At 31.6% G+C, this 25,156-nt stretch overlaps 1 protein-coding gene across 2 annotated transcripts in view; it reads right to left on the bottom strand.

The window, feature by feature from the left end:
- The window catches only part of Dnai4 (dynein axonemal intermediate chain 4), a 102,427-nt gene that overhangs the window by 67,407 nt on the left and 9,864 nt on the right, over positions 1-25,156 (bottom strand). Inside the window, exons 1-4 of one of the 2 annotated variants that reach the window (XM_076862318.1) lie at positions 18,945-19,020; positions 17,418-17,530; positions 12,338-12,494; positions 9,178-9,317 (exon numbers count right to left, since the gene is read on the bottom strand). In XM_076862318.1, the coding sequence (XP_076718433.1) occupies positions 9,178-9,317; positions 12,338-12,494; positions 17,418-17,530; positions 18,945-18,964 (430 nt within the window). In that variant the 5' untranslated portion in view covers positions 18,965-19,020. Of the gene's footprint in view, positions 1-9,177; positions 9,318-12,337; positions 12,495-17,417; positions 17,531-18,944; positions 19,021-25,156 lie in introns of those variants that run through there. The other variant, XM_076862319.1, reaches the window with a different exon arrangement.

Raw genomic sequence — 25,156 nt, 5'->3', positions numbered from 1 at the left:
TATATTTCTAAATGTTAAACTTCCTAACTTTTGGTTAAATCATGGTGTTTTAATAAAATAATTCTTTTCCTTAAAAATTAAAAATAGAATCTAAACTCAATAAATGCAGTTACTTCATTGCTAGAACTATTGTTTTCCTAATATGAAATGAAGGAGCTTTGGTATCTAATGTTTTCAATAAGTAAGAATACTAACTCAAAATTTCATAATTTTCTATCTTAATGAAATTTTTTAATAGCATCTAATGAGTAATACAAAAAATAAATATTAGTATATTTTAATGAATTGGAAAGAGTACAATTTCTATGTTTATAAAGAGATCTAAGAAAGAAATTATATCCATGAATATTGAATTACTTTTTTTTTTTTGGTAACCTTTAACTGAAAGTTTGGTAAGCTCAGTATGCAGGAATATATTGTTACACAGTCATTAATAATATAATTGCTACACAAATAAATATACATATTACAAATTAGCAATATTAATATATTAGGGTGATTTAAAACTTTTTTATTTGAAGACAACAAATTACTGCTAATTTTAGTTTGAACATAATTACATTTCTTAGTTTAAATAAGTTTAACAGAAAACCTCCAACCCATCAAACTATAAGTTAAATATGTTCATTTTTATATATCAAATATATATACCTCAATGATAAATAAATTTATATCTCAAAAAATATATTTACATACCTCAATAAAGCTGTTAAAAAATAAAATCTCAAGCTACATGCCCTAATATTATGTTCAAGAAGAGCAATAAATAAAAAATGACTGCATTTCCCAATTTTATAGTTATATATTATTAAACCTCTTAATTTAACTGGTAACAGAAAAAAAGTAGTTTAAATTATTATTTTTTTTTTCAGCATTTCTGGGTTAGTCTAAGGTATTTCCAGTGGGAAATGGGTTGTGATAGGAGAGTGTCCAGGAGCTTTAAACAATTAAGGGTATTCTATTTGTTAGGCTGGCTAGTAAAGCACATGGAATTAATTCTTTCTTTACACTACACATATGTGTTATACACTTCTATTAGTGGTAGTATTTCACAATAAATGTTTTTTAAGTATTAAATACATTATTTACACTAAATATTTCAAATACAACCAAGTAAATAGTAAGGTTTAATCATACAATAAAAGCATATCTCTTCTCTGCCTGATTTTGAATGAAACTCCAAGATAGATGCACAAAATAAATGGAGATCAAAATATTACCTTCATTACTGGTAAGGGTGATTGAAAAATGTGGTCTTAAATCTACAACTAAACAGATTAAATACTTTTTTACTTCAGAATGTATGGAATAAATACTAACTAGCACAGCTAGATAAGCAACAACCTGTTCAGCAGGGGTGAGATCAGAATGCAAGCCTTCTGCAAGTGAAAAATCATAACTAAAAAATTTAGAAGTAGTCATCACATTAGTCACTTTTACTTTCTTAGGAATGAATGAATAAAGTACACAGAGAGGTCAGAAATTATTAATTTAGCTGAATTACTTCTGTAAAGATTCACTTAACGTGAGAATGACCTTTCCCCTGACAATATACATATAGCAAATTCTGGTAAAGGTGGTTGTTCAAATAACTGAATTTCTTCAATTTATCTAAAGACACCTAATGGAAAGGAGATCAGGAACTAAATTAAGAGCAGTAATGGCAAGCTATATACAGAGAAAAAGCCAGGTAGATAACACTGTGTGAGGGGTGGGGGGGGGTGGGTGGCGGGGAGGGTGTCTTTCACTCCATTAATATTGTATATTACATAGATTGATTTCCATATGTTGACCCCCTCTTGCATCAGTGGGATAAACACTACCTGACCATACTGTATAATCCACTTAATATGCTGCTGAACTGAGTTTATTTATACTTTGTTAAGGATATTTACATCCATAATAATAATGAACATTGGTCTGTAGTTTTCTTTTATTTCAATTTCTTTATCTGACTTTGGCATCAGAATAATGCTGGTCTCATGAGTTTCAAAATGTTCCGTTCTTTTTTTTCCCTTCTCATTTTTGAAAAGATTTGTATTAAATCTTCTATAAATGATTCATAGAATTCACCTGTAAAATCTTTGATAGGAGGTTTTTGGTTACTAATTCAATCTCTTATTGTTTTAGTAAGCTTTAGCATCACTGTGACCAAACTACCTGACAAGAACAACTTAGAGGAGGAAAAATTTATTTTGCCATATGGGTATCAGAGGTCTCAGTCCATAGAGGCTCCATTCCTCTGGGTCCAAGGTTGAGGCCGAGTATGGACTCGCTAGGTTCCAGCTCTCACAATCCAATTACTATATATCTGAACACTTCTGCATGAACACAAGACATTGGGGGATGTCTTATATCCAAACTATTAAATCTGTCATACATCTGTTGAGATTTTCTATTTCTCCTTGAGTCAGTTTTGGCACTTTGTGTGTGTCTAGGAATTTGTCCATTTTATTTACTCATCTAATTTATTGGCATACAACTGTTCGTAGTATTATATTATAATCCATTTTGTTTTGGGAAGGTCAGGAGTCCCACTTTCACTTCTGATTCTGGTAATCTGAATCATTTCTCCATTTTTGGGTAGTCAATCTTGCAAAAGTTTTGTTAATTTTGTCTATCTTTTCAGACTACCAACTTTTTTTATTTACTAGTTCTGAAATCTTCTTATCTTCACTCTAATCTTTATTATTCCCTTCCTTGTGCTAGCTTTTGGATCTTACATCTTAAGGTATAAAGTTAGGTTACTGGTCTAACCCAGACCTCACACCTGCTAGGCAAACATTCTACAATGAGCTATATCAGCTATACATTTCGCCCTAAGCATTGTTTTCACTTCAGTCCATAAGTTCTAGCATATGGTATTCTCATTTTTATTTGTCTAAAAGTATTTTTCAACTTCTCTTGTATTTTATTCTTTAACTTACCAGTTGTTTAAGAATATGCTGTTGATTTCTACATATTTGTGAACTTTCCACTTTTCCATCCATTATAGATTTTTAGTTTCATTACACTATGGTCAGAAAAGTTCTCCAGATGATTTCAAAATTTAAAATTTTATCAACTCATGTCTTGTGTCCTAATATAATGGTCTATCTTAAAGAATGTTGCATGTAAACTTGAGAAAAATATGTATTTTGCTGTTTAGAGATTGAGTATTCTGTGTATGTTTGTTATTCTAGTTAGTTTATATTGCCATTAAAATCCTATATTTTCCTATTGATCTTGTTCATTGTTCATAATTGGCAGTGGTATATTGAAACTATTATTGTAAAATTGTCGATTTTATCCTCCAACTGTGTCCATTCTTGCTTTGTATCTTTTGGGGTTTTCTTGTTAGGTGTGTGTGTTTATAATTGCAATATCTTCTTTATAGATGTTTTTGTTTCTTATAACAATTTCTCTAAAGACACTTGCATAATACTAGTATAACGGTCTTAACTTTCTTTTGGTTTCTATTGGCACCCTTTCGCATATACTTGTGTCATTGGACCTAAAAACCCTACTCCTTACACAGCTCCATCCCACCACTTTATGTTGTTTTCAAAATTATGTTTACACATTATATGCCCATTAACATAGTCTTATAATTATTGTTTTTCTTTTGGAGAGTGGGTACTGGGGATTGAACTCAGGGGCAGTCAACCACTGAGTCCTTTATGATTCACTTTTCTATTATTGCTTTCAAGATTTTTCTCTTTGTCTTTTGACAGTTTAATTATCTAGTGTCTCTACCTGGATGTTGTTGTTTATCCTTTTATAGTTTGTTGACCCTCTTGGAAGTGCAGATTTCTGTCTTTTATCAAATTTGAAAAGACTCTGGTCATTTCTTCTTCAAACATTCTTTGCATCCTTTATCTCCTTCCTCTCTGAGAGTGACATTATGTATATATAGCCATGCTTATGGTATCTCATGGGTCCCTCAGGTGTTGCTCACTTTTATTTTTTTCTTTCTGCTACACAGGTTAGAATTTTTAAATTGATCTATTTTTAAGAATCAATGATTATTTCACCATCTTGCTCAAATCTACTATTGAAAACTCCAGTTTTTCCAGTTCAGTTATTATACTTTCAATCTCCAGAATGATTCTTTTTACAATTTCTTGTTATTGATATTCTTTATTTGTTCATCCATCATTCTCTTCACTTAGTTTAGATGTTTATCCATAGTTTCATTTAGCTCTATTAACATATCAAATGTAATTGATCTAAATTTTTGTTTAGTAAGTTCCATCTCTGTTTCCTCATGGAAAGTTTGTTAATTTATTCTTTAAATGAGTCACATTTTCTTGTTTCCTTGTATCTTTCATAATTTCTTGTTTAAAACTGAAAATTTAAATTATTATTTTAATTCCAGAAACCAGATTCTTTTGTGGGGGGAGGGGTACCAGGGATTGAACTTAGGGACACTTGACCACTAAGTAACATCCCCAGCCCTATTTTGTATTTTATTTAGAGGCAGTATCTCACTGAGTTGTGTAGTGCTTTGCCATTGCTGAGGCTGGCTTTAGACTTGTGATCTTCTGCCTCAGCCTCCCAAGCCACTGGGATTACAGGTGTGTTGCCACTGCGCCCTGCCTGAAATCTGATTCTTTATGCTCTTTGTTTTTAATAGTTTTCTGAGGATAATAATTGTTTGCTTATCAAATTTTAAAAACAAAAATTTTGTAAAATTCTGTGTTCTCTGTCTTCTGTTATCTCAGAACTCTTTGTTCTTTAGCTTGTGGTAAGCTACTGTCCTATCAAAAATTTCCTTGAATTCCTAGATCTCCCCTCAACCTCCTCTCTCAAAAAATGCTTTTTAACTAAAAAAAGAAGGAAAAGAAAAAAAAAGAAAATAAATCAATTCCCAATCTTTGCAGATATGCTCTCTGTATTTCGACTTTCCTTCAATGTGTGGCCAAGCTATTTATAACTTTTTCTTAGCCTTCACTTCCTGTGCGTACTGAGCCTAGAAGTCAGTTAAAGGTAAAGACTTAGGATCTTCTCATATTCTTTTGGAGAATGTATTCTACCCAAAGTATGTATGAAACTTTTCAAATTCCCCTGTATTTCCAGGCCTTACTCAATACTCTAATTTCCAAAACAAACTCATCCGTACACTTTCCTTCACAGGGTTTGAGATATCCCTTGTTTGGTTAAGTTGTATACTCTTGCCACAAGTAGCAGTGAGTTTTTTATGACAACTTCTCCAAAGCCTCTTTTGTGAAATACTAATATACTCATATAATTTTCTTTTGGTTACTTCTGACATATTTTAATACATATTTGTGTCATTGTATATGTTTATTTTTCTTAGAATGTTTTAGCTGTGAATGGAGAATTATGAGTATAATGCATTCTACTATTGTCATATATGTAAGAAAAAATAATTAAAAATAAAAAGTAAAAAAAAAAAAAAAGAATGTTTTTAAAGAATGCCCTATGTACAGCTGCTTTATTGCTTGATAGAGTTTTGAGTTTGGTGAAAAAAAGAAAACTGCTTTGTCTCAGTCCTTCAAGTAACCCCAAGACAATTAAAGAAAACAAACTTAATTCTTTGAGATAAGATTCCCTTCGAGAATAAGATAGGCCAAGATCTCATACTGCAAAGGTGGGTTACTGCCTTTAATACTACCACTATGCGGGGTGTGGTGGCACACATCTTTGATCCCAGCTACACGTGAGGCTGGAGGACGTGGATCATAAGTTTGGGCAACTTAGCAATTCCTTGTCTCAAAAAATAAAAAGAAACTTGGGATGTAGCTCAATGGTAGAGTGCCCCTGAGTTCAATTCTTTGCACAAACACACAGAAAAAGACCACCACCTTAGAGGGAGTGAGGAAAAATAAGTGAAGATGCCACAAAAATTTCCTAGCAATGTTAATCGTCTTTTGTCGTTTATTGCTAAGAGTTAATGGGGTGCTTTTAATAAATCTTTTATGTTACCTACATTTTACTTCTTTAGAACTCACTTTTCCTTCAACATTTTAATGTCACAATTTTCAAAGATCTAGCAAAGTTTTGAAAGAATTTAAAGCTAGTACCAATGTATTTCATTACCTAAGTTCTCTGATTAGCTTTTTGCATACTTCCTTTATTGCATATTAAGTTGCTTTTTTCTTGATTTAGCTCTTGCTTGGTTGCTATAGACCTTTGACTATTTTCTAGAGTTCTGACAACAGTTCATTTTTTTTTTTTTGGTGGTGCCAGGGATTGAACCCAGGGCCTTGTGCATGCGAGGCAAGCACTCTGCCAATTGAGCTATATCCCCAACCCCAAGAGTTCATTTTTTCTCATTTTTTTTTTGACATTTCTTTGGAGGAACATATTGCTGGAACCACCTATTCTGCCATCTTTGCTAATGTCATCATAAGACTATTTGTCAGTTAATGCTCTTGAGCTTGGTAACCAGCATATGGCACTATTGGGAAGTGGTGCAAACTTTGGGAGGTGGGACCTACCGGAAGGAGTTTAGTCAGTCAGAATGTTCTTGAAGGAGATATTGGGATGCTTGGTCTCTCCTTCGTATTTTGCTTTCTGTCTGCCATGAGGTAAACAGAGCTCTCCTTCCACATGATCCTAACACCATAGGCCCAAAGCACCAGGGCCAGGTGATTTTATTTATATATATATATATATATATATATATATATATATATATATATATATATATATGTATGTATCCAAAATAAATCTTTCTTACTTATAAGTTAATAATCTCAGGCATTTGTCACAACAGCAAAAAAGCTGATTAAAAAAGTCCTAAGTAGATATTAATATTTCATACAAATAATGATCACTTGGTTTTCTCCTTAAGAATATTAATGTTCCACCAGGCACCGTGGCACATTCCTATAATCCCAGTGGCTCGGGAGGCTGAGACAGGAGAATCATGAGTTCAAAGCCAGCCTCATCAAAAGTGAGGCACTAAGCAACTCAGTGGGACCCTATCTCTAAATAAAATACAAAGTAGGGCTGGGATGTTACTCAGTGGTTGAGTGCCCCTGAGTTCAATCCCCAGTACCCCACCCCCACAAAAAAAAAGAATATTAATGTTCTATATCTGTTCTTGTCTTACCACCAAAGTTGAAAATGCCAATACAAATGAAAGATTACTATAATAGTGGTATGCTTTTCTGGTTCCTATATTTCCATGGGGATTATCTCAGTTAATATTGAAACAAACTGTTTACTTTTTATCTCAAATATTTTATCAAGAAAGATCCTACTATGTCTTTACAGATAACTATATCAAGACTGAATCTGAATATTTTAAATGCTTTTTATTTTTTTGTAAGAGATATTAATCTTCTGCCTTCAGTACTCCTCATTCTAAGGTTTTCAAAGCCAGACTGGCATATACACCACTAGTACTCTGATCTTCAGGCCTTCAAACCATACTATCAGTTTGCCTGGGTTTACAAATGATAATTCTCAACCTCCATAACCATATAAACCAATACCTTATAAAAAAATCTTTTTATACAGATATATGTTACTTAAAAACAGTTACAAATTAAGAAAGTTATGATATCATTAGGTAACATAATCTAATTCAATTACCATCATATATGTGGTCTATCACTGATTGAAACATGGTTAGCACTACATGACTATGTGTGTATATGTGTGTGTGTGTGCACCTTATTGATTCCATTTCTCTAAAGAATCCTGCCCAATGTACACATATTATAAATTACTCTCATATTTATGGATTAAGCCTCTAAGAAGATCCTTGATATGGGCTATATTAGGGGGGTTAGGGATGATTATTTGGTAAAAACTTTCCCATTACTTCAATTATCAAGTAAAATTCTGTCATTTTTTGAGCAGTTTTGATAATTTTGAGTTCTATAAAGAATGATTCTTTCCTTTATTTTTAAATCTATTAATAAAAGTAGCAACAAAGAACTCCTTAATCATAAATCCTAGAATTAGACTTAGCAAATACAGCTTAATAGCTACAGACTTCTCCATGTTGTGTAATCTCTCTTTAAAATTTGTAGCCTGGAGAAGCCAATCTGAATCATATTTTCTGCTGCCTGCAGGGTACCAGGAAAGGGAAAGCAAGGAACCAAGCATATCCACATTTCTACTCCCTAACTGATCAATTAGGTAAGTCACACCTTTATTCCTAGGTAGAAATAAGTAAGAGAATAACAGTGGAGATGAACACACTCATTTATACTCTCTCAAATAAAAGAAAATATTAGGAATAGGGAATAAATGCTCCCACCTATAAGACAGATTAGGCAAGATACATGCATTTGACTCATCTATTTCTACAAATGATTTAATAATTTTTCTTTCTCTAGGTGTAAAACTAATTCATTAATAAAAATGTTTTTATTAAAAACTGATTAAATGTTTTTGCTAGAAGTTCATTTTAATCTTTTAAAAAATTAGTTTATAGTTTTGTTGAGTAGTAAAGGCAGTTAAGATCATCTGTAACCTTCCTTATAAGTATTCCTTTGGTCATACAGGAATGTTCTATATCTGTTCTTGTCTTACCACAAAAGTTGAAAATGCCAATACAATGATGAAAGATTACTATAATAGTGGTATGCCTTTCTGGTTCCTATATTTCCATGGGATTATCTCAGTTAATATTGAAATGAAATGTTTACTTTTTATATACAGATTTTTGGCTATAAAATATTCTCAAGGATGTTAATTTGTAAAAATTGAGAGAGTAAGTGCAGTCATTAAGAACATAGGCTCTGGAGTAAGAACAAGTTAGCTAATTTCTTTTTTGCATATTTCCTCATCTACAAATAGTGCAATAATAATAGTGCCTAACACATAGATTTGTGAGAATTAAACCAGATAACATACATGAAGGGCCTAAAATAATATCTAGAACATTTAAAATGTTAATTGTGGTAGATATTCTTTGTGACATACTAAATAATAAATTTATAAATCTTTCATGAACAAGTGAAGAGTACAGAATACTATGATAGAGTATACAAAAAATCAAGATTGGGTTATGTTATTCAAATCTATATCTTTATTACTTGTTACCTTATTTTTCAAATTCTGAAAACTATAGATCACAGGATATAATTACTACCGTGAATTGTCCAAATTATTCTATTTTTGCTCTCTATATTTCATCATTTATTTGTTGATTGTCAGACTCAAGGAGCATATACTAAAACATAGTAGTTTATCAAGGAGAATAAAACAAATTACCTTTGTCTTCTGTTATGATTTTATCACACTGAACATCTTTATTCTTTGGTGCACCATTAAAAGTCTGCATCATCCTTTCAACATATAAGTCATTGCCTAATCTATTTTTACAAAGGCTTTCATAATTCTTATTTCCTTGGCTGTAAAAAATAAAGTAAAACCAACTCATTAATAAAAATCAATTATAACTGCACATATTCTCTATGTATGTCACCGTTCTCCATTTATTCCTCAGCATCTAGATCTAGGATTTGTTACTTCTGTTTATTCTTATTCATAATGAATTATTTCTTTATTGGTTTGATGCATTTTTACTTGATATTATTATCATTAATGTGGCTATACCAAAAAGTGAAGTCAGAGTTCAAAAATATCCTTCAGAAAAGATTAACTGACTTCCAAAGGATGCTTTTACACTGTACCTCTCAACATCTGGACTACTTTCAGTATCCACCAGTAACATACTAGCACTATTTCTATAGAGGTTTTAATAAGTTCTCTATAGAACTTTAATGTAAATATATAAAGTTATATACTCCTTCAAAATACTACTTTTGTGACATCCTCAAAGCATATTTTCAGAATTGGTCAGTTCTTAGAAAATAAAAATTTCATTTTTTTTTTTTTTTTTTTTTTTGCTCTGAGGAATTTAGAAATGTGTTTTTCTAACTTCCAAATGCGTATGTGAATGTCTTTTAATTGTGGCTTATATTACTGTTGTTGTTGTTGTTGTTGTTTTTCTTACTGTACTGCATTGTCAGAGAATCTATTTGATTCTACTTCTTTAAAATTTTTGAGACCTTGCTTCATGGATGTTCCATGTTCTCAAAAAGAATGTGTTCTCTAACTGTTAATGGCAGAGGTATGTTAAGTGCAGAGGTCATTAAGATTTTATTCAAATTTTCTGCATATATACTACTTTATTTCCTGGTTGACCTATCAATGATTAAGAGAAGTGGTAAAATCTTCTATGTGTAATGATACTTATCAGGTTTCCAATTTTGTTCTCTATATATTGAGATTATTTTATTAGGAGTATTTAAGTTTATGCTTATACCTTTATACTATTGAATGACCTTTGCCTCTGATAGGTTTTGTCAGTTTGTTTCTTTGAAGTGATAAAAGTTTTTTTTTTCCTATATTTTTCTTCTATTTTAAAAATATCTTCTTTGTATTTGGTATTCTGGAGTAGTACAATGCACTGAATGTTTTTTATAGCTCTCTTATTTATTCCTATTTCTGTGAAATGGTGTCTCTCAATAGTTGAGAAAGTCATTATGACTCTGACCAGTACCTCTATTTAATTCTTTCTGTTTTGCTCTTTCTAACTGTATTAGACATATATCAGACCATTTTATTCTACTATAAACATAAACATATTTTTAACTTTTTTATATTTTGTTATTTTGTATAATTTATCCAGATCTAGTTTCTAATTTATTAAATCTCTAATCAATTATGCTTACCATGTTGCTGTTTATTTTCAACAATCATATAAATATACTTTTATAAAGTTCTTTTTCCAAACATGAGTCATAAATTTGATAGTTTCTTAATGTTAATGATGTTTTAACTCTTGCTTAAATATTTCACACATATATTATATATCTGATAACATCATAATCCACAGCCCTCAGTGTCTAGATCTAGGATTTGTTACTTCTGTTTATTCTTATTTATAATAAATTGTTTCTTTATTGGTTTGAGTATTTTTACCAAATTCAACCTGAGGAAACAGTAAGAGCCTGAATGGGGTATGCTTTCCTCCACAGGTTTGTGTTTGCTTCTGAAAACAGCCAGCATTCCTAGTAATTTAGGATCTCTTAAGATAATTTAGGTGCTTTTCTCTCCCCTTTATTTTCAAAGAGTTAGAGTCTCACTGTGTTGCTCAAGCAGCCCTGAACTCCTGAGCTAGGTTGTTTTTCTTTTCTTTTCTTTTTGTTAATTTTGGGGATTGAACCCAGAGCCTCAATATTCTAAGCACACATCTACTATCGAGCTACATCCTCAGGCTCCTTTTTTGGGGGTCCTAGGTACACTTTCCCTTACTTTGTATAAGCCAGTAAAACTATGTTATTCATGACCTAATTCTATTAAACTTTAGAGTCCAAATAATTTTATAATTTTTTATACTTTGGGGAGGGCAATGTCCTAAAATTATTTTGGCAATGTCCTAAAATTATTTTAGCAATAGATTTTATAGCATTATGAATCACATTTAAATGACATTTGGGATGAAATAATCTGAATAATTATATTAATACTCTATATAGACTATATTAATTTCAGACAGAAAAGACTTCAGAGCAAGAAAAAAAATCAGAGATAAAAAGGGGCATTACAAAATCATAAAAGAGCCAATTCTCCAAGAATATACAATAATCTTTAATATGTTTGCGTCTAACAACACAGCATCAAAATACATGAGGCAAGAATTAATAGTGTACTTATACTCATTAATAAAGAGAAATAAAAAACCTGCTTCAATAGACTAAACTCCTTTACTTCCCCCATAATATTTTCCTTTAAGTCTTAAATATAAAAATGTCAGTTCTTTCTTTTTAATTTATGTGTGCATAAAATATAGTTAAAATCTATATTGAGACTTCTTTATTGCCTTTATTTTTGTCTTAGAAAGTCACATAATTTTTTAAGTTTAGTTAATTGACAAATAATATGCACAAATATATGGGCAAAATGTAGTGCTTTGAGAGATATATATATACTACTTAATCTGATTTTGTTTGATAAAATCAGAGTAAGTAGTATATCTGTCATATCAAACATTTATTATGTCTTTGTGGTGAGAACATTCAAAATCTTCTCATCTAGCTATCTGGAAATACACATTGTTAATTATAGTCACCCTACTGTACAACAGAACACCAGGATTTAATCCTGCTATCTAACTGTAACTTTGTACCTATTGATTAACATCTCCTCTATCACCTTCAAAAGTTCACCTGATTATTAAATATGGTAAAACCATGGATTTTTCCTCTATGAAAATTTACATATAATATAAACATAACTTCACAGGGCACATACAGTTAGTGTACATTCAGAAATCCCCCAACGACCCTTCATAGAAACAAGGTACAGAACCCCTGCTTTAGCATCTGACATATAGAAGCAATGAAGACAGTTGAACTATACATACGTTACTTTCTCAGCTTCTTCAGATTCTACAGAGATCATAACTGTTGGCAAGTCAAAAAATCGTAGCATTTCTGACTCTGTAAGTATTATCTCTATATTCTTCTCAAGGTCTTCTTTTGTTATAGTTGTTTCAGGCACTGCCCTCATAACTCGTAAATCTGAAATACATAATAAAAATCATTAACTAATTCATATTTTTATTTTGCATTGTTTCCTAATTGCCAAAATATATGAAGTCATATGTTGCAGATGACCTTATATGATAAAGGAACAGCCCATGTTTTGAAATATAGTATATTCCACTTCTCTGAAACCAAACTGCATCTTACAGCCCATAAAGTGTCTTCTTTGCTGACTGTAGCTATCAAGCCTAGACTAATCTTATATCCAGTCATAACTAACTCCAAGGGAATCCCCATTATAACTGTTCCACAATATTAACAGGGATTCTGGGCTGACTGACTATTGATACTACTCTTGCAGAATGTGGGCATAAGTTTACTCGGGGGGATATAACATGTAACCCTTCTGTAAGCCCTGAAGTTAATTTCTAGTCTATATCTACAACAATCTTCTTATTGTCTTTTGATTTAGATTATAGATAACCTCAAATCATCTTCGCTAGGAGCTTCAAAGATTCTTCAATAGAAGTTCTCATTGACTATATCAATAAAAAAGGCTCAAGATTATTTTGAAAATGATTGGCAAAAAACATTTAGGACAGTCAGAAGTCTAAGATTCATGGAAAATTTTACTGAGAATAGAGTTTTGGGGCTGAGTGAATTTGGAACTGGTTATGTGGACAAAAAAGAGGCATGACATGGCATTATGTTGGAGTTTAATATATTCATTTAATCAAAGAGTGTGAAGAAGGAATCCTTAGGACTTCAGGATGAGTAAAGCTTGAACAACTTTAGGAAACTAAGAACATACAGTTTCCAGAGAATTTAATCTCTTCTAGAGAAGGCCCATAGACTAAGAAAAACATATTCTTGATAACCTAAAAAAAATTTATTTTTTAAAAATGTAAACCAATCATCAAAATTTGGAGTGGCTAAACAAATTATACTCTTCTACGAAAACTAAATAGTAGTTGAATGTAATTTTCAAAATCATGAAAATATATTTGTGATAGAACACAGAAAAGTCTGGAGGAGTAATCAGAGAGGGTGCACCCCAAACCAGATGTCAACAACACACCTGCCTAAACTTCCAGAAGGTCTCCATTCTTACAGACCTATAAAGTATGTCACTTAGGCACCAGCACAGTAGGCACAGTGTTGAAATCCATTAAATGGCCTAAGTCATAGAGAACTACACTAAGAACTCTATTTGGAATTGAACTCAACACTACACACAAACTGACAGACATGGTCAAGAGAAGGCTGCTTACTTAAAGAGGGTCTTCATCTTAAAGTGAAAGAAAGTTCCATTCCAACAAATGCATTAATCTCCACATAGAAACAGAAGAAAATATAAAAAACAAAACAAGGCTTATCTTAAAGTTAAGTACTCCCTAGAAACTGATTCCAAAGAACTGTAGGACAAAGAATTCAAAAGACTGAGTTTTAAAATAATCAATGTATTCAAAGAGTATATGAATAAATAGCTGAATGAATTAAGAAAGACAATGCAGGATATGAAAGAGCAATTCAATAAGAGATATAGATTCTAAAAAAGAACCAAACATAAATCTTTGAAAACACTCAATTGGAAGCTTCATCAATGGATTATATTAAAAAAAAATAAAGAATATCAGGATTTGAAAATAAGCTCATCACATTTAGAGAATAATAGAGAAAATACAAAACAACTATGAACAGAGCATACAAGATCTCTGGGACAACATTAAAAAATCAACCATACAACTCATACAATTTGATGAGTAAGTCAAACTACAGGCTAATGATACAGAAAACCTATTCAATGAAATAACATCAGAAAAATTCCAAGTTTGGGAATTACATGGACATATAGGTATTGTAGGCATTTAGAACATAAAACTGACAAGACCAGAAAACAATCTGCATGACATATTACAGTTAAACTGCCAAAAGAATAGAACAAAGAAAGAATGTTAAAAGCAATGAGTATGAAGTCAGTTGTAAAGATCAAACCATCAGAATAATAGCAGAATCTCTCAACAGAAATTCAAAAGGGCAAGGCATGGAATGATATGGCTTAATAGCCCTGAAAGAAAATAACTACAAACCTAAATTACTAAATCCAGATTTTTATGGTTTGGATATGAGGTGTCTCCCAAAACCTCCTGTAAATGTAGGTATATTCACAGGTAAAATTATTAGACTATGAGCGCTCTAATCTCATCAGTTCATCCTACTTTGAGTGCTAACTATAGACTAGTATGGCGTGGCTGGAAAAGGCATCTCACAGGAATAGAGGGCATGATCTGGAAGGGTGCATCTTCCATGTGACCCCCACCCCTCCCCTTTCTTCTCCTGAGCCTGCCATGAGCTAAGGAGCTTTCCTCCACTGGGCCATTCCCCCATGATATGCTGCCTCAACTTGGGTCCACAGCAATGGAATCAGTCATCTACAGATTGAGACCTATGAAATCATGAGCCCCAAATAAACTTTTGTTCTTTTGGTCACAGCAATGGAAAAAATTAATAAAACACAGCTGTTGTCCTTCAGATTCAAAGAAGAAATAAACTCTCCAAGATAAGCATAAAATAAAAGGATTCATGACTACTAAATGGACATTACAGAAGATGCTTAAAGGAATCAGATAAGGAAGCAAGGTAAACATAACCACGACAGCATGGTGAAGAATAAAGCTTACCAGATGAGTAGGTAAACAAATGAGAAGCAAGAAAGAATCAAACAAAACTATTTCAATAAATCATTCATTCATTGAGGCCATCTAAAGAAAAACTACATAAAATGCAGTTTGAGCCCTACCTTACAAATAAAACTAAAAGCATCCCTAATAATAAACTTCCTTCTGATTATGCAAAGAAACAATGGTTCTCAAACTTTAGCATGAATAAGAATCATTGAAGGACTTATTTAAGGTTTTACTAAATTTTTAAAAAAACAATAAATTTCTTATTTTAGAGTAGTTTCAGATGTATAAAAAAGTTGCAAGAAGGATATTGGAATGTAATGGACATCATTATACAAAGTACACATATGAAGACTTGAATTGGATGTCAACATACTTTATATAGAAACAGAGATTTGAAAAAACAATTACATTAATTGTAATGCAAAAAAACACAAAGTACATGTATAAAGGCATAAATTGGTGAGAACATACTTTATATACAGAGATACGAAAAATTGTGCTCTATATGTGTAATAAGAATTGTAATGAATTCCACTGCTGTTGTGTATTTAAAAAATAATAATAAAATCAATAAGATAAAAAAGAAAAGTTTTAAGAATATTAGAGTTCCTGTATACCCTGCATTGAGTTTTCCCTTTTTAATACTATCTATCATATTTAATACAACTAAAGAAACTATATGGTTACTTCATTATCATTTAAAGTCCATATTTTATTCCAAGTTTCTTAGTTTTTAACTGTCATTTTTCTCCTTCAGAATCTCCTCCAAGATATCTAACATTATATATAGCCATCATGTCCCCTTAGATTCCTCTAACTGTAACAGTTTCTCAGACTTGTTTTTGATAACTGAGTTTTGAGGAGTACTGGTCATACATATATTTTGGAAAATGTGCTTCAGTTTCGATTTGCTTGATATTAAACACAGTTATGGGCTTCTAGAGGAAGACTACAGAGGTAAACTGTCATTATAATCAAATATTTAGGGTACATGTTATTAACATGACTTATCACTTATTAACCTTAACAACCAGGCTGAAGTACCATTTGTCAGGTTTTTCTGCTTTAAAGTTATTCTTCTCCTCCCGATATATATACTGTACTCTTTTAGAAGTAAGTCAAAATGAAAAGTTCCACCTTCTTGAGGAAGGAATGTCTACATTATTTATCTAGAAATCTTCTGTAAAACTGATAAAATCAGCATACTGTAGCAATATAGCCATCTCAATGTTTATAGCAGCACAATTCACAATAGTCAAATTATGAATTCAACAATATGCCCATCAATAGACAAATGGATTTAAAAATTGTGGTACGTACACAAAATGGAGAACAACTTTTTTTTTTTTTTAGTTGTAGATGAACACAATACCTTTATTTTATTTATTTATTTTTATGTGGTGCTGAGGATTGAATCCAATGTGTCACCCATGCTAAGCAAGTGTTCCAGCACTGAGCCACAACCCCAGCCCACGAACATCTTGCTGAGTAAAATAAGCCAGTTTCAGAAAATCAAGGGTTGAATATTTTATCTCATATGTAGAAGCAAAATAAAGGAGAGGAGGAGGGGAGGATTGGTATCATAAAGACATAAGGAAGATCAGAGAGAAGAAGATGGAGGAGAGGAGGGATGAGAAAGGGGGAGGAAATGCAGAATGAATTTTTTAAAATAAAAAATGTGCTATGTGAATATGTAAATATACCATAGGAATTTCACCTTTATGTGTAAGTAGAAAGAAACAATCAAAAATAAATAGATGAGCAAAAAAGAAGATCAGGAGAATGGGAAGAAGAGAGAAAAATTAATTGAAATTGAATTGCATGCATATATGAATTTGTTAAGATGAACCCAACCAACTACTATGTTGTTAACTATAACGCTTTAATAAAAAAGAAAGAAAAAAGAATTCTTCCATAAAGATTAGTCTAATCTGTGTCTTTTATTCATTCATTTATATCAGTATGGATTCATAGTGTTTATTTTAGTGATGGATCCAATGTTTATTATTTGTTGGTTATTTGAGATAAAAAGAAATATGGAAATGATTTCTAATAGCTACCAGAGATACCACGGGAGTATCTATCTACCTATTTATAAATATAATTAAGACATGGAAGGATTCTACAATGGTATCAGATTGTGACAAAATAATTTAATAGCTTTAAAAATGTATGAAAACCACATTGAAGGAGTTTTGGGAAAGGTATGAACAGAAATATCATTGGAAATGAGTAGACACTGTACAATTAAAGACAGTAGTATTTTCATTACCTGTTAAACTAGATAGTCTTTCTCGTCTAAAGGATGGTTCTTCTAAGTCTTCTGCTATTGACTCAGTTGTTGATATACTTGACTTAGAAATGGTACTGCTTCCTATAACTGATCTTTAACAATATTAATAACATTGACATTTAATAACATTACTCATTTATTTAAATGTTCTTATGGACAATATATAAATTAGAATATATTACCAGAAGGGAGAAATCAAATATACTATAATCATATCAACAATATAAGTCAAAATAAGTTGATAAATTAACTTTTAAAACACTAAGTTGATTTTTTATCTTCTTTAGATAAAAAGTAATTCAAAATATATTTTAGAATAACACATGCCAGATGTATGTTTAAACAAATTCAATGTATTCCCAATGTATTTAGGACAAAAATCCAAAATATAGCCTACCATCTCAGCCTCTTCATCTCTATTCTCTCTCTTGCCTTAAGATTATTTTGTTGCTTGTCCTTATAGAGCTCATTAGAGCCTCACCCTGAAGTATTTATCCTTTCATTTTTCACCTCCTTTCTGCTCATTATTCAAATTCCATCATAAAAATGTGATTTGTTCAATTTATAAAGATCCTCCCAAAACTAAATAAAAAACACATCTATGTACTCAACAGGAGATCAATGGAAGAATCCAGAAATAATTTTCTTAAACATATGAACTTAACACCATTCCATGATATCATACAAATTTTATTTTTTATTTATAGTTTCAACTGCCCACTTAAAGAGTGGGTCAACTTTATTGGAACATTCTTTTGTTTTCCTTGCTTTCCCATGACTTTCATTGGCAAACTTGGGGGCAGTCTCTAGAGCAGTATATAATTGCTCTGTATTCAAAAATAAACTAGAAATCAAACCCTAGCAGAATAAGGAATTTCATGGGAAAGGGAACAAAATGGAAAGCCACTCCCCTTCCCATAAAAATATAGCATAAAAGAAGCTGAAGAAGATAAGGAAAAGTATCTAATGAGAATTTGCAATCAACTCTGTGTGATGTTAGCCCCGTATTTTGGTTCCCCGGGTATTCTTAAGTAAAATCTAAATACTTTTTACAAAACTTTTCTTTTTGGGGGGGGTTTACCGGGGATTGAACTCGGGGTACTTGACCCCAGGGCCACATCCCCAGCCCAATTTTGTATTGTACTTAGCGACAGGGTCTTTCAGAGTTGCTTAGCACCTCACTTTTGCTGAGGCTGGCTTTGAACTCAAAATCCTACTGCCTCAGTCCCCCAAGATGCTGGGATTACAGGCGTGCGCTATAGCACCTGGCTCACAAACATTTTAATGTGAGAGTGCAGGAAATCAAATCATTCAGAGTTCTGCATCTAATTAAAACATAAGCAACATAGAGAAGGCACACTAGGAAAATAGGCTTTAGCTGAGAAACTAGAGATAACTGCTATCTAAGTTTATATATGCAATTTAAATAAAAAGACTATATATATATATATATATATATATATATATATATATATATATATATATGGAGGAAAAATAGAACAATACCTTGTAAACTGCCCTAACATACTAGGATTTACTGTATTCTGATACAGGCTATAGGAAGAAATAAATTCTGATCCAAGTGATCCTTCTTGTGATGTCAGTAGTTTACTTGGTTTTGCTGTACCAACATGTGGGTCTGGACAATAAAGAGGTCGGGGAGTAACATCAATTCCATTTGCATCAAACACCTGTAGAAAATGGTATTTTAAAATTAAGTAATTAAAAATGATGGGATTTCTAAATAATAGGACTTAGAAAATAGAAACAACTCTACTATAAAAAAAGTTCATAGGATAAGATAAACAATAATAGAAAATTTTATACACAAAATTTCTTAACTAGGCATATATTTTTTAAAATCTTATGTTTTATCTCTATATAATAAATAAGCCATGCATTACTTAATAATGAGGATATATTCTGAGAAGTGTTAAGTGGATTTTGTCATTGTTCAAAATACAGTAGTTACATAAACCTAGATGGTATAGGTGAATTACTCAATGTGGCCTCTCAGTGCAATCAAGAAACAGTATAAACACAAAACGTATGAGGCTGCGCTGGCATAATAGCCGTGCTGTTTTACAGCAAACTTTGAAAAATAATTATAAAAAGTATTTAGCATAGTAAATATACAAACCAGTAACATGCTTATTATATTTTGTACTATACATAACTGTGGCACAATTGTAGGTTTGTTTACATCAGTATCACCACAAACACCTAAGTAATGCTTTGCACTAAAATGTTACTATGGCTATGATATCAGCAGGTGATAGGAATTTTTCAGTTCCACTATAATCTTTCGGACCATTGTCATAAATGCTGTCATTGACTCTTACATTGGTATGCAGCACATGATGGCATTAATTGTGGGAAATAAGAAAGGTAGAAAGACATCCAGTTGTTAATATTTTAGCCTATTTAATTACTGTATGTACAGGCTTTAAAAAATTCATTATTTTAAGTTAACATTTTATTCTCAATTTGTTATATATTTCTGGCTAATTTTTAATTATTTTAATCATAAAATTTTAAATACAAATATGTAATTAAAATAGAACTGCACACTATGACCTTTCTATGCATGAAAATAATCTCTCTATTCTTTGGATCCCAATAAAAATTTTTAGTTTAAAAAATATTGGTATGTGCATCTTTTGTTATACTCTTACACAATTAGTTAATACATTTTTGTGCTATTACAAATATTACTCAAAATATCTGTTTTTTTAACTATTTGTTGCTTGCATGCAAATTCATATAAATATGTATTTGCTTTATTTTTAAGTCTGATATCCAATAAACATTAATAATTCACTAGGTGACTTTAAATTTTATATGTAGATAATTCAGTAATCTACAAATACTCAATATTTTGCTTCTTTCTTTCCAGTTTTTACTTTCATTTCTTTTTGATGACAAATTGAACTAAGACTTCCAAAAATGTTGGATAGAAGTGGCATTTTTTCCCCCCAGATGTCTCCCCATTTGATACAATCATTTCTGCAGGACTTAACAGATACCCTAAATTCTATTAAGGAAGTTCCTCTTGACCAGTTTTTAAAAATTTTTGTGTAAATCATGAATATTCAATATTACCAGATATTCTGTATTGAGATAACCATATGCTTTTCTTTTTTTTTCCTTCCCCCTTTAAGCTATCAATGTGTTGAATTACATTCTGGATTTTTGAATGTGAAACCAATCTTGATTTCTTGGTATAAATCCAACTTCCTTATGGTATATTATGCATTTTTGTTGTTATTAAATAGCATTTGCTATTATTTTATTGGCATATTATTTTCTTCATCTATGTTGCATAGATGAATTATTATGAGAATATGGTTGTATTCATAGTTTAATGTCAAAACACTACCCTCATAAAATGAGTTTTGAAGTACATCCACATTTTGTGTTCTGTTTTCATCCATATATGCTTGGCATGTATCACAAGTAAAGCCATCTGGGCCTAGAATTATCTTTGAAAGAAGGTTTTCAAATTACTCATAAAATTTCTCTAATAGCTTCCACTTTTAAAGAATTTTTCCATTTTATCTAATTTTTAAAGTTCAAATTGGAATAAAATTACATGTAATATGCACTAATTAATTCTTTAAATAGCTTTTAATATATATGATTGAGTGAGTTTGAGTATTTTCACAGATAAGTGCAACTAGTACCACAATTAATTCCAAACATTTTTATCACTTCAAGAAGCCCTGTATCCTTTAATTATGACCCCTTAACCCTTGTCTGTCTCCTAGTCCTAGGCCAGCACTAATATACTTCAGGTCTCTACAGATTTCATATTCTGGACTTTGATATGAGTAGATTAATACACCATGGAATATTTTGTCACTGGTTGTCTCAATTATCATGTTTTCAAGATTCATCCATTTTGTGATATATATCAGTGTTTTATTCCTTTTCCTGCCTGAATAATAATCTATCATACAGATATATTACATTTGCTTAGCCATTTTTTCATTGAAGGGCCATTTCCATATTTTGGCTATTATGAATAATGCTGCTACAAACATTTATATACAACTTTGTTTGGGAACACTTTAATTTTTCATGGGGTATATATACCTAAGAGTTGGGCCCTAAGGTAAGTAAGACTGTTTAAACTTCTAAGGAACATTAAAGAAAACACACTTTTCAAAAATAACCATATCATTTTACATTTCCACCCACAGTGTATGAGGGTTCTGATCTTCAAATCCTTACCAACCAATGTTATCTTATTCTAATTACAGCATCCTGGTGGGTGTGAGTTGATTATAATTATGATTTGAATTTCTGATGATTAATATTAAGCAACTTTTCACATACTTTGTGACCATTTGTGCTTTCCTTGGAGAAATGAGTAATTAGATTATATACCCAAATTTTAATCAGGTTATTTGTCTTTATTGATGAGTGCCTAGTGTTCTTACATATTTTAGATAAAAGTCTATGTACCTACCCTGCCTCCATCTGTAGTTCAGCTCCGAGCTACTGTCCCTCTGTAAACATTACAATTCAAGACCAAGATTTTGCTGTCTATCCCTCTGGATGTAGCTGGCATTCTCCCCTGAATGTGTATTACTTGTTTTACCCCAAAAGCTTCGCTTTCAAGGTGACTAACATTCTCCTTTACACTCTCAAGATGGCCAGCATTCTCCCTTGAATGTGGATCCACTTTCTTAAACAAACCGGTCTCTGACTGGCACATGCTAAAATTTTTTTCTGTCACATATTCCAAGAATCTCTTGAGTTGAGGTCCTCCTCTCTGGGAACTCCTCTGGTGATAACCATACCACCTTTACTGTCTTAATCATGGTTTTACTTTGGTGAACAAATTTATAATAGCTACTTTGAAATCTTTTTTGTTAAATCTGACCATCTGATCCCTCTCACTGGCAGTTTCTGTTGTCTGCTTTTTCTTGTGCATGGTTTGTGCTTTCTGTACTTCTGTGGAAAACTGGAGATTTTAGATGATGTATTATAGTAACTCTGGGTATTGGTACCTCCCTTCTCTTCAGAGCCTGATATTATTATTATTATTATCTTATTTGTTTAGTGTTGAATTATTTTATTGAAGCCTATATTCCTAGTATGGATTAACTATCCATTAAAAGATGATATTGAAGTCCTAGTTCACTGAGATTATAACGTTATTTGGAAACTGAGTCTTTGCAGATTTAACCAAGTCCAAATCATTGGAGTAAGCACTAACCCAACGACTGTTGCCCTTAAAAGGGGACATTTGAACAGATACACAGAGGGACAACAACAACAACAAAAACACATGGGGATAATGTGATATGTGATGATATTGGAGTGATGCCTCTACATGGAAAGGAATACCTGGAACTACTAGAACCTAGAAGTGAAACATGAAACAAATCGTACCATTCAGACAGCACACCTTGATTTCAAATTTCTGACTCCCAGAACTAAGAGACAATAAATTTCAATTATTTTTAACAATTTCTTGTCCTTTGTTAAGGCAGTCCTAGGAAACTAATATCCCCCATCTCATTTCATAGCCCTTTGCTATTGATTCTCAGTGAGATGGTATAGTTTGGGTGGGCTCACAAACCTCTGGGAATGTTCTGACAGAATTAAGGTTCTGTTCCACTCTTTCCCTATCCACACTCAGTTATTAATTGCTCTATTATTTTCAACAATGCCCTAGGGCATAAATGCCCTACAAATTAATCTAATCATGAAGTCTGATTTACCAAATTTGTCTTTAAAAGACTGTGATTTTAATGTCCCATCTAAAAAATCATTTTCTGATCCAAAGTTAAATATTATGCACTTTTCTATATATGTTATGTTTTGATTAAATGTTTTAAAGTCTTTTGTTATGAGACAATTCTGATAATTAATTTGATGACATTTGAAGAGTACATTGCTGAGGAGAGTAGATGACAGTAGTATATTAGCTATAATTAACAACAGATAATTCTTAATGTCCTAAGTAGACTTTCCTTATTCTACTACAATATTCCTATTATTCATAGTGAGTTACAGGAGCCGTTTGCTAGTATTATGCTGTAAGGAATGTTACGGAGTAAAAATTTTAATCAAATCAATATTTCAATATTTGAAGTGATCAGTTGATTATTCTAAAATTCCAATAGTTTTACATGATGTCATTTTAAAATAAACTCAGAATTCTAAAGAATATTACCTGTATTGTCTTAATGTTGGGAATATTCAATTTTTCTATTGATTTCATTTCAGGTGGAATAAGTAAGTTTCTTGATACAGTCAGTTTGCTTTGATTTGCACCAGTATATCCTTTGTTTGGAGTTTTTCCTGTGGCATTAAAGCTAATAGACCTCCTTGGTAATAGTGAGGCATTATTCCTATATCAGGAAAGACAATACAATACAAGGATCCATGATTGAAAAGAAAAATCAATACAAATAAAAAAGATACACTTTCATTTATAAACATGAATAATCTAACCATATAACATGAAATAAATAGCTGCTTGAGAGATTATTTTGCATAAGCATAGTTCTAGAAAGTTTATATACACTATGTGACTTTTCTCCTCACAACAACTCTAAAAAGTTGCTTTTAACTTTTTTTCTGGTGTGTGTGTATGTGCAAGGGTGGAACCCTGGGGGTACTTTATTACTGAGTAGATCCCTAGTCCATTAATTTTTATTTTGAGACAGAGTCTTAGTAAATTCCTGAAACTGGCCTCCAACTTAACATTCTTATGCCTCAACCTCCCAAATTGCTAGGATTATAGGTATGCAACCATGTGCACTATTAACAGTTTATGTAAAATCAGAGGCTTAAATAGGGAAAAAATACTTAAAGAGTTGAGATTTGACACAGGATGTAAGATTCAAAGGCTATACTGACTTTTGTGAGTCTTATATTCTTACTTATAAAACAGGGATTATAATAGCATCTAACTCACAGTTTCTTATGAGTAAATGAATTAACTTTGGTATTATGGTTAAGAAGTGTCTGGCACCCAGGAAGCACAAACACTCTGCAGTTACACAGGCAGATTTAAACAGGAAAGAATATCATGTTCCCATCTGAACAAAAAATGATTTTTTGAAAATTTTTTTTAGTTCTAGTTGGACACAATACCTTTATCTATTTTTATGTGATGCTGAGGATCAAACCCAGTGTCTCGCATATGCTAGGCAAGTACTCCACCACTGAACCCCAGCCCCAAATAATGTATGATTTTTAATAAGAAAAGTTATAATCTAAATATTTGTGTCTGAAAGAAAGAATTTTACTTTTGGATTTACTCTGTAAATTCCTAAAAACAGAACCTACTTTCTCTTCATTCTAGTATTCTGTACTATATTTTTCTATAAAATGAGGATGATCTTCCCTTAGCTTATAAAAAGGAAATATGCTGCCAAAGAAAACATTTTAATGATACTTTTAATTTTTTAATTATAAAAGATCAAACAAGAATAAAATATCTTTAAATGACAATTATCAATCCAGTTTTCATATTTATTTTCTTCACATCATTGTTATCACTATTTGACATTTTGTTTCTTGTTTTCCACTCTTCTTAGAATGTAGGCACATTCAGGGTAGAAACTGTCATACTCATTGCTATGTTCCTAGCACACAGTCTAGGGCCTAATATATCATAGGCGCTAAATACATAATTTTAAATTAATGTGAAAATGAATTCCATTTGCACACTATTTCAAACATGTTCAAGTATCCTA

Source organism: Callospermophilus lateralis, chromosome 7 (genome assembly GCF_048772815.1).
Source record: "Callospermophilus lateralis isolate mCalLat2 chromosome 7, mCalLat2.hap1, whole genome shotgun sequence".
NCBI classification, from domain to species: Eukaryota; Metazoa; Chordata; class Mammalia; order Rodentia; family Sciuridae; genus Callospermophilus; species Callospermophilus lateralis.
Note: the sequence above shows the minus strand (reverse complement) of the source record. Positions and strands in the feature narration are given on the sequence as shown.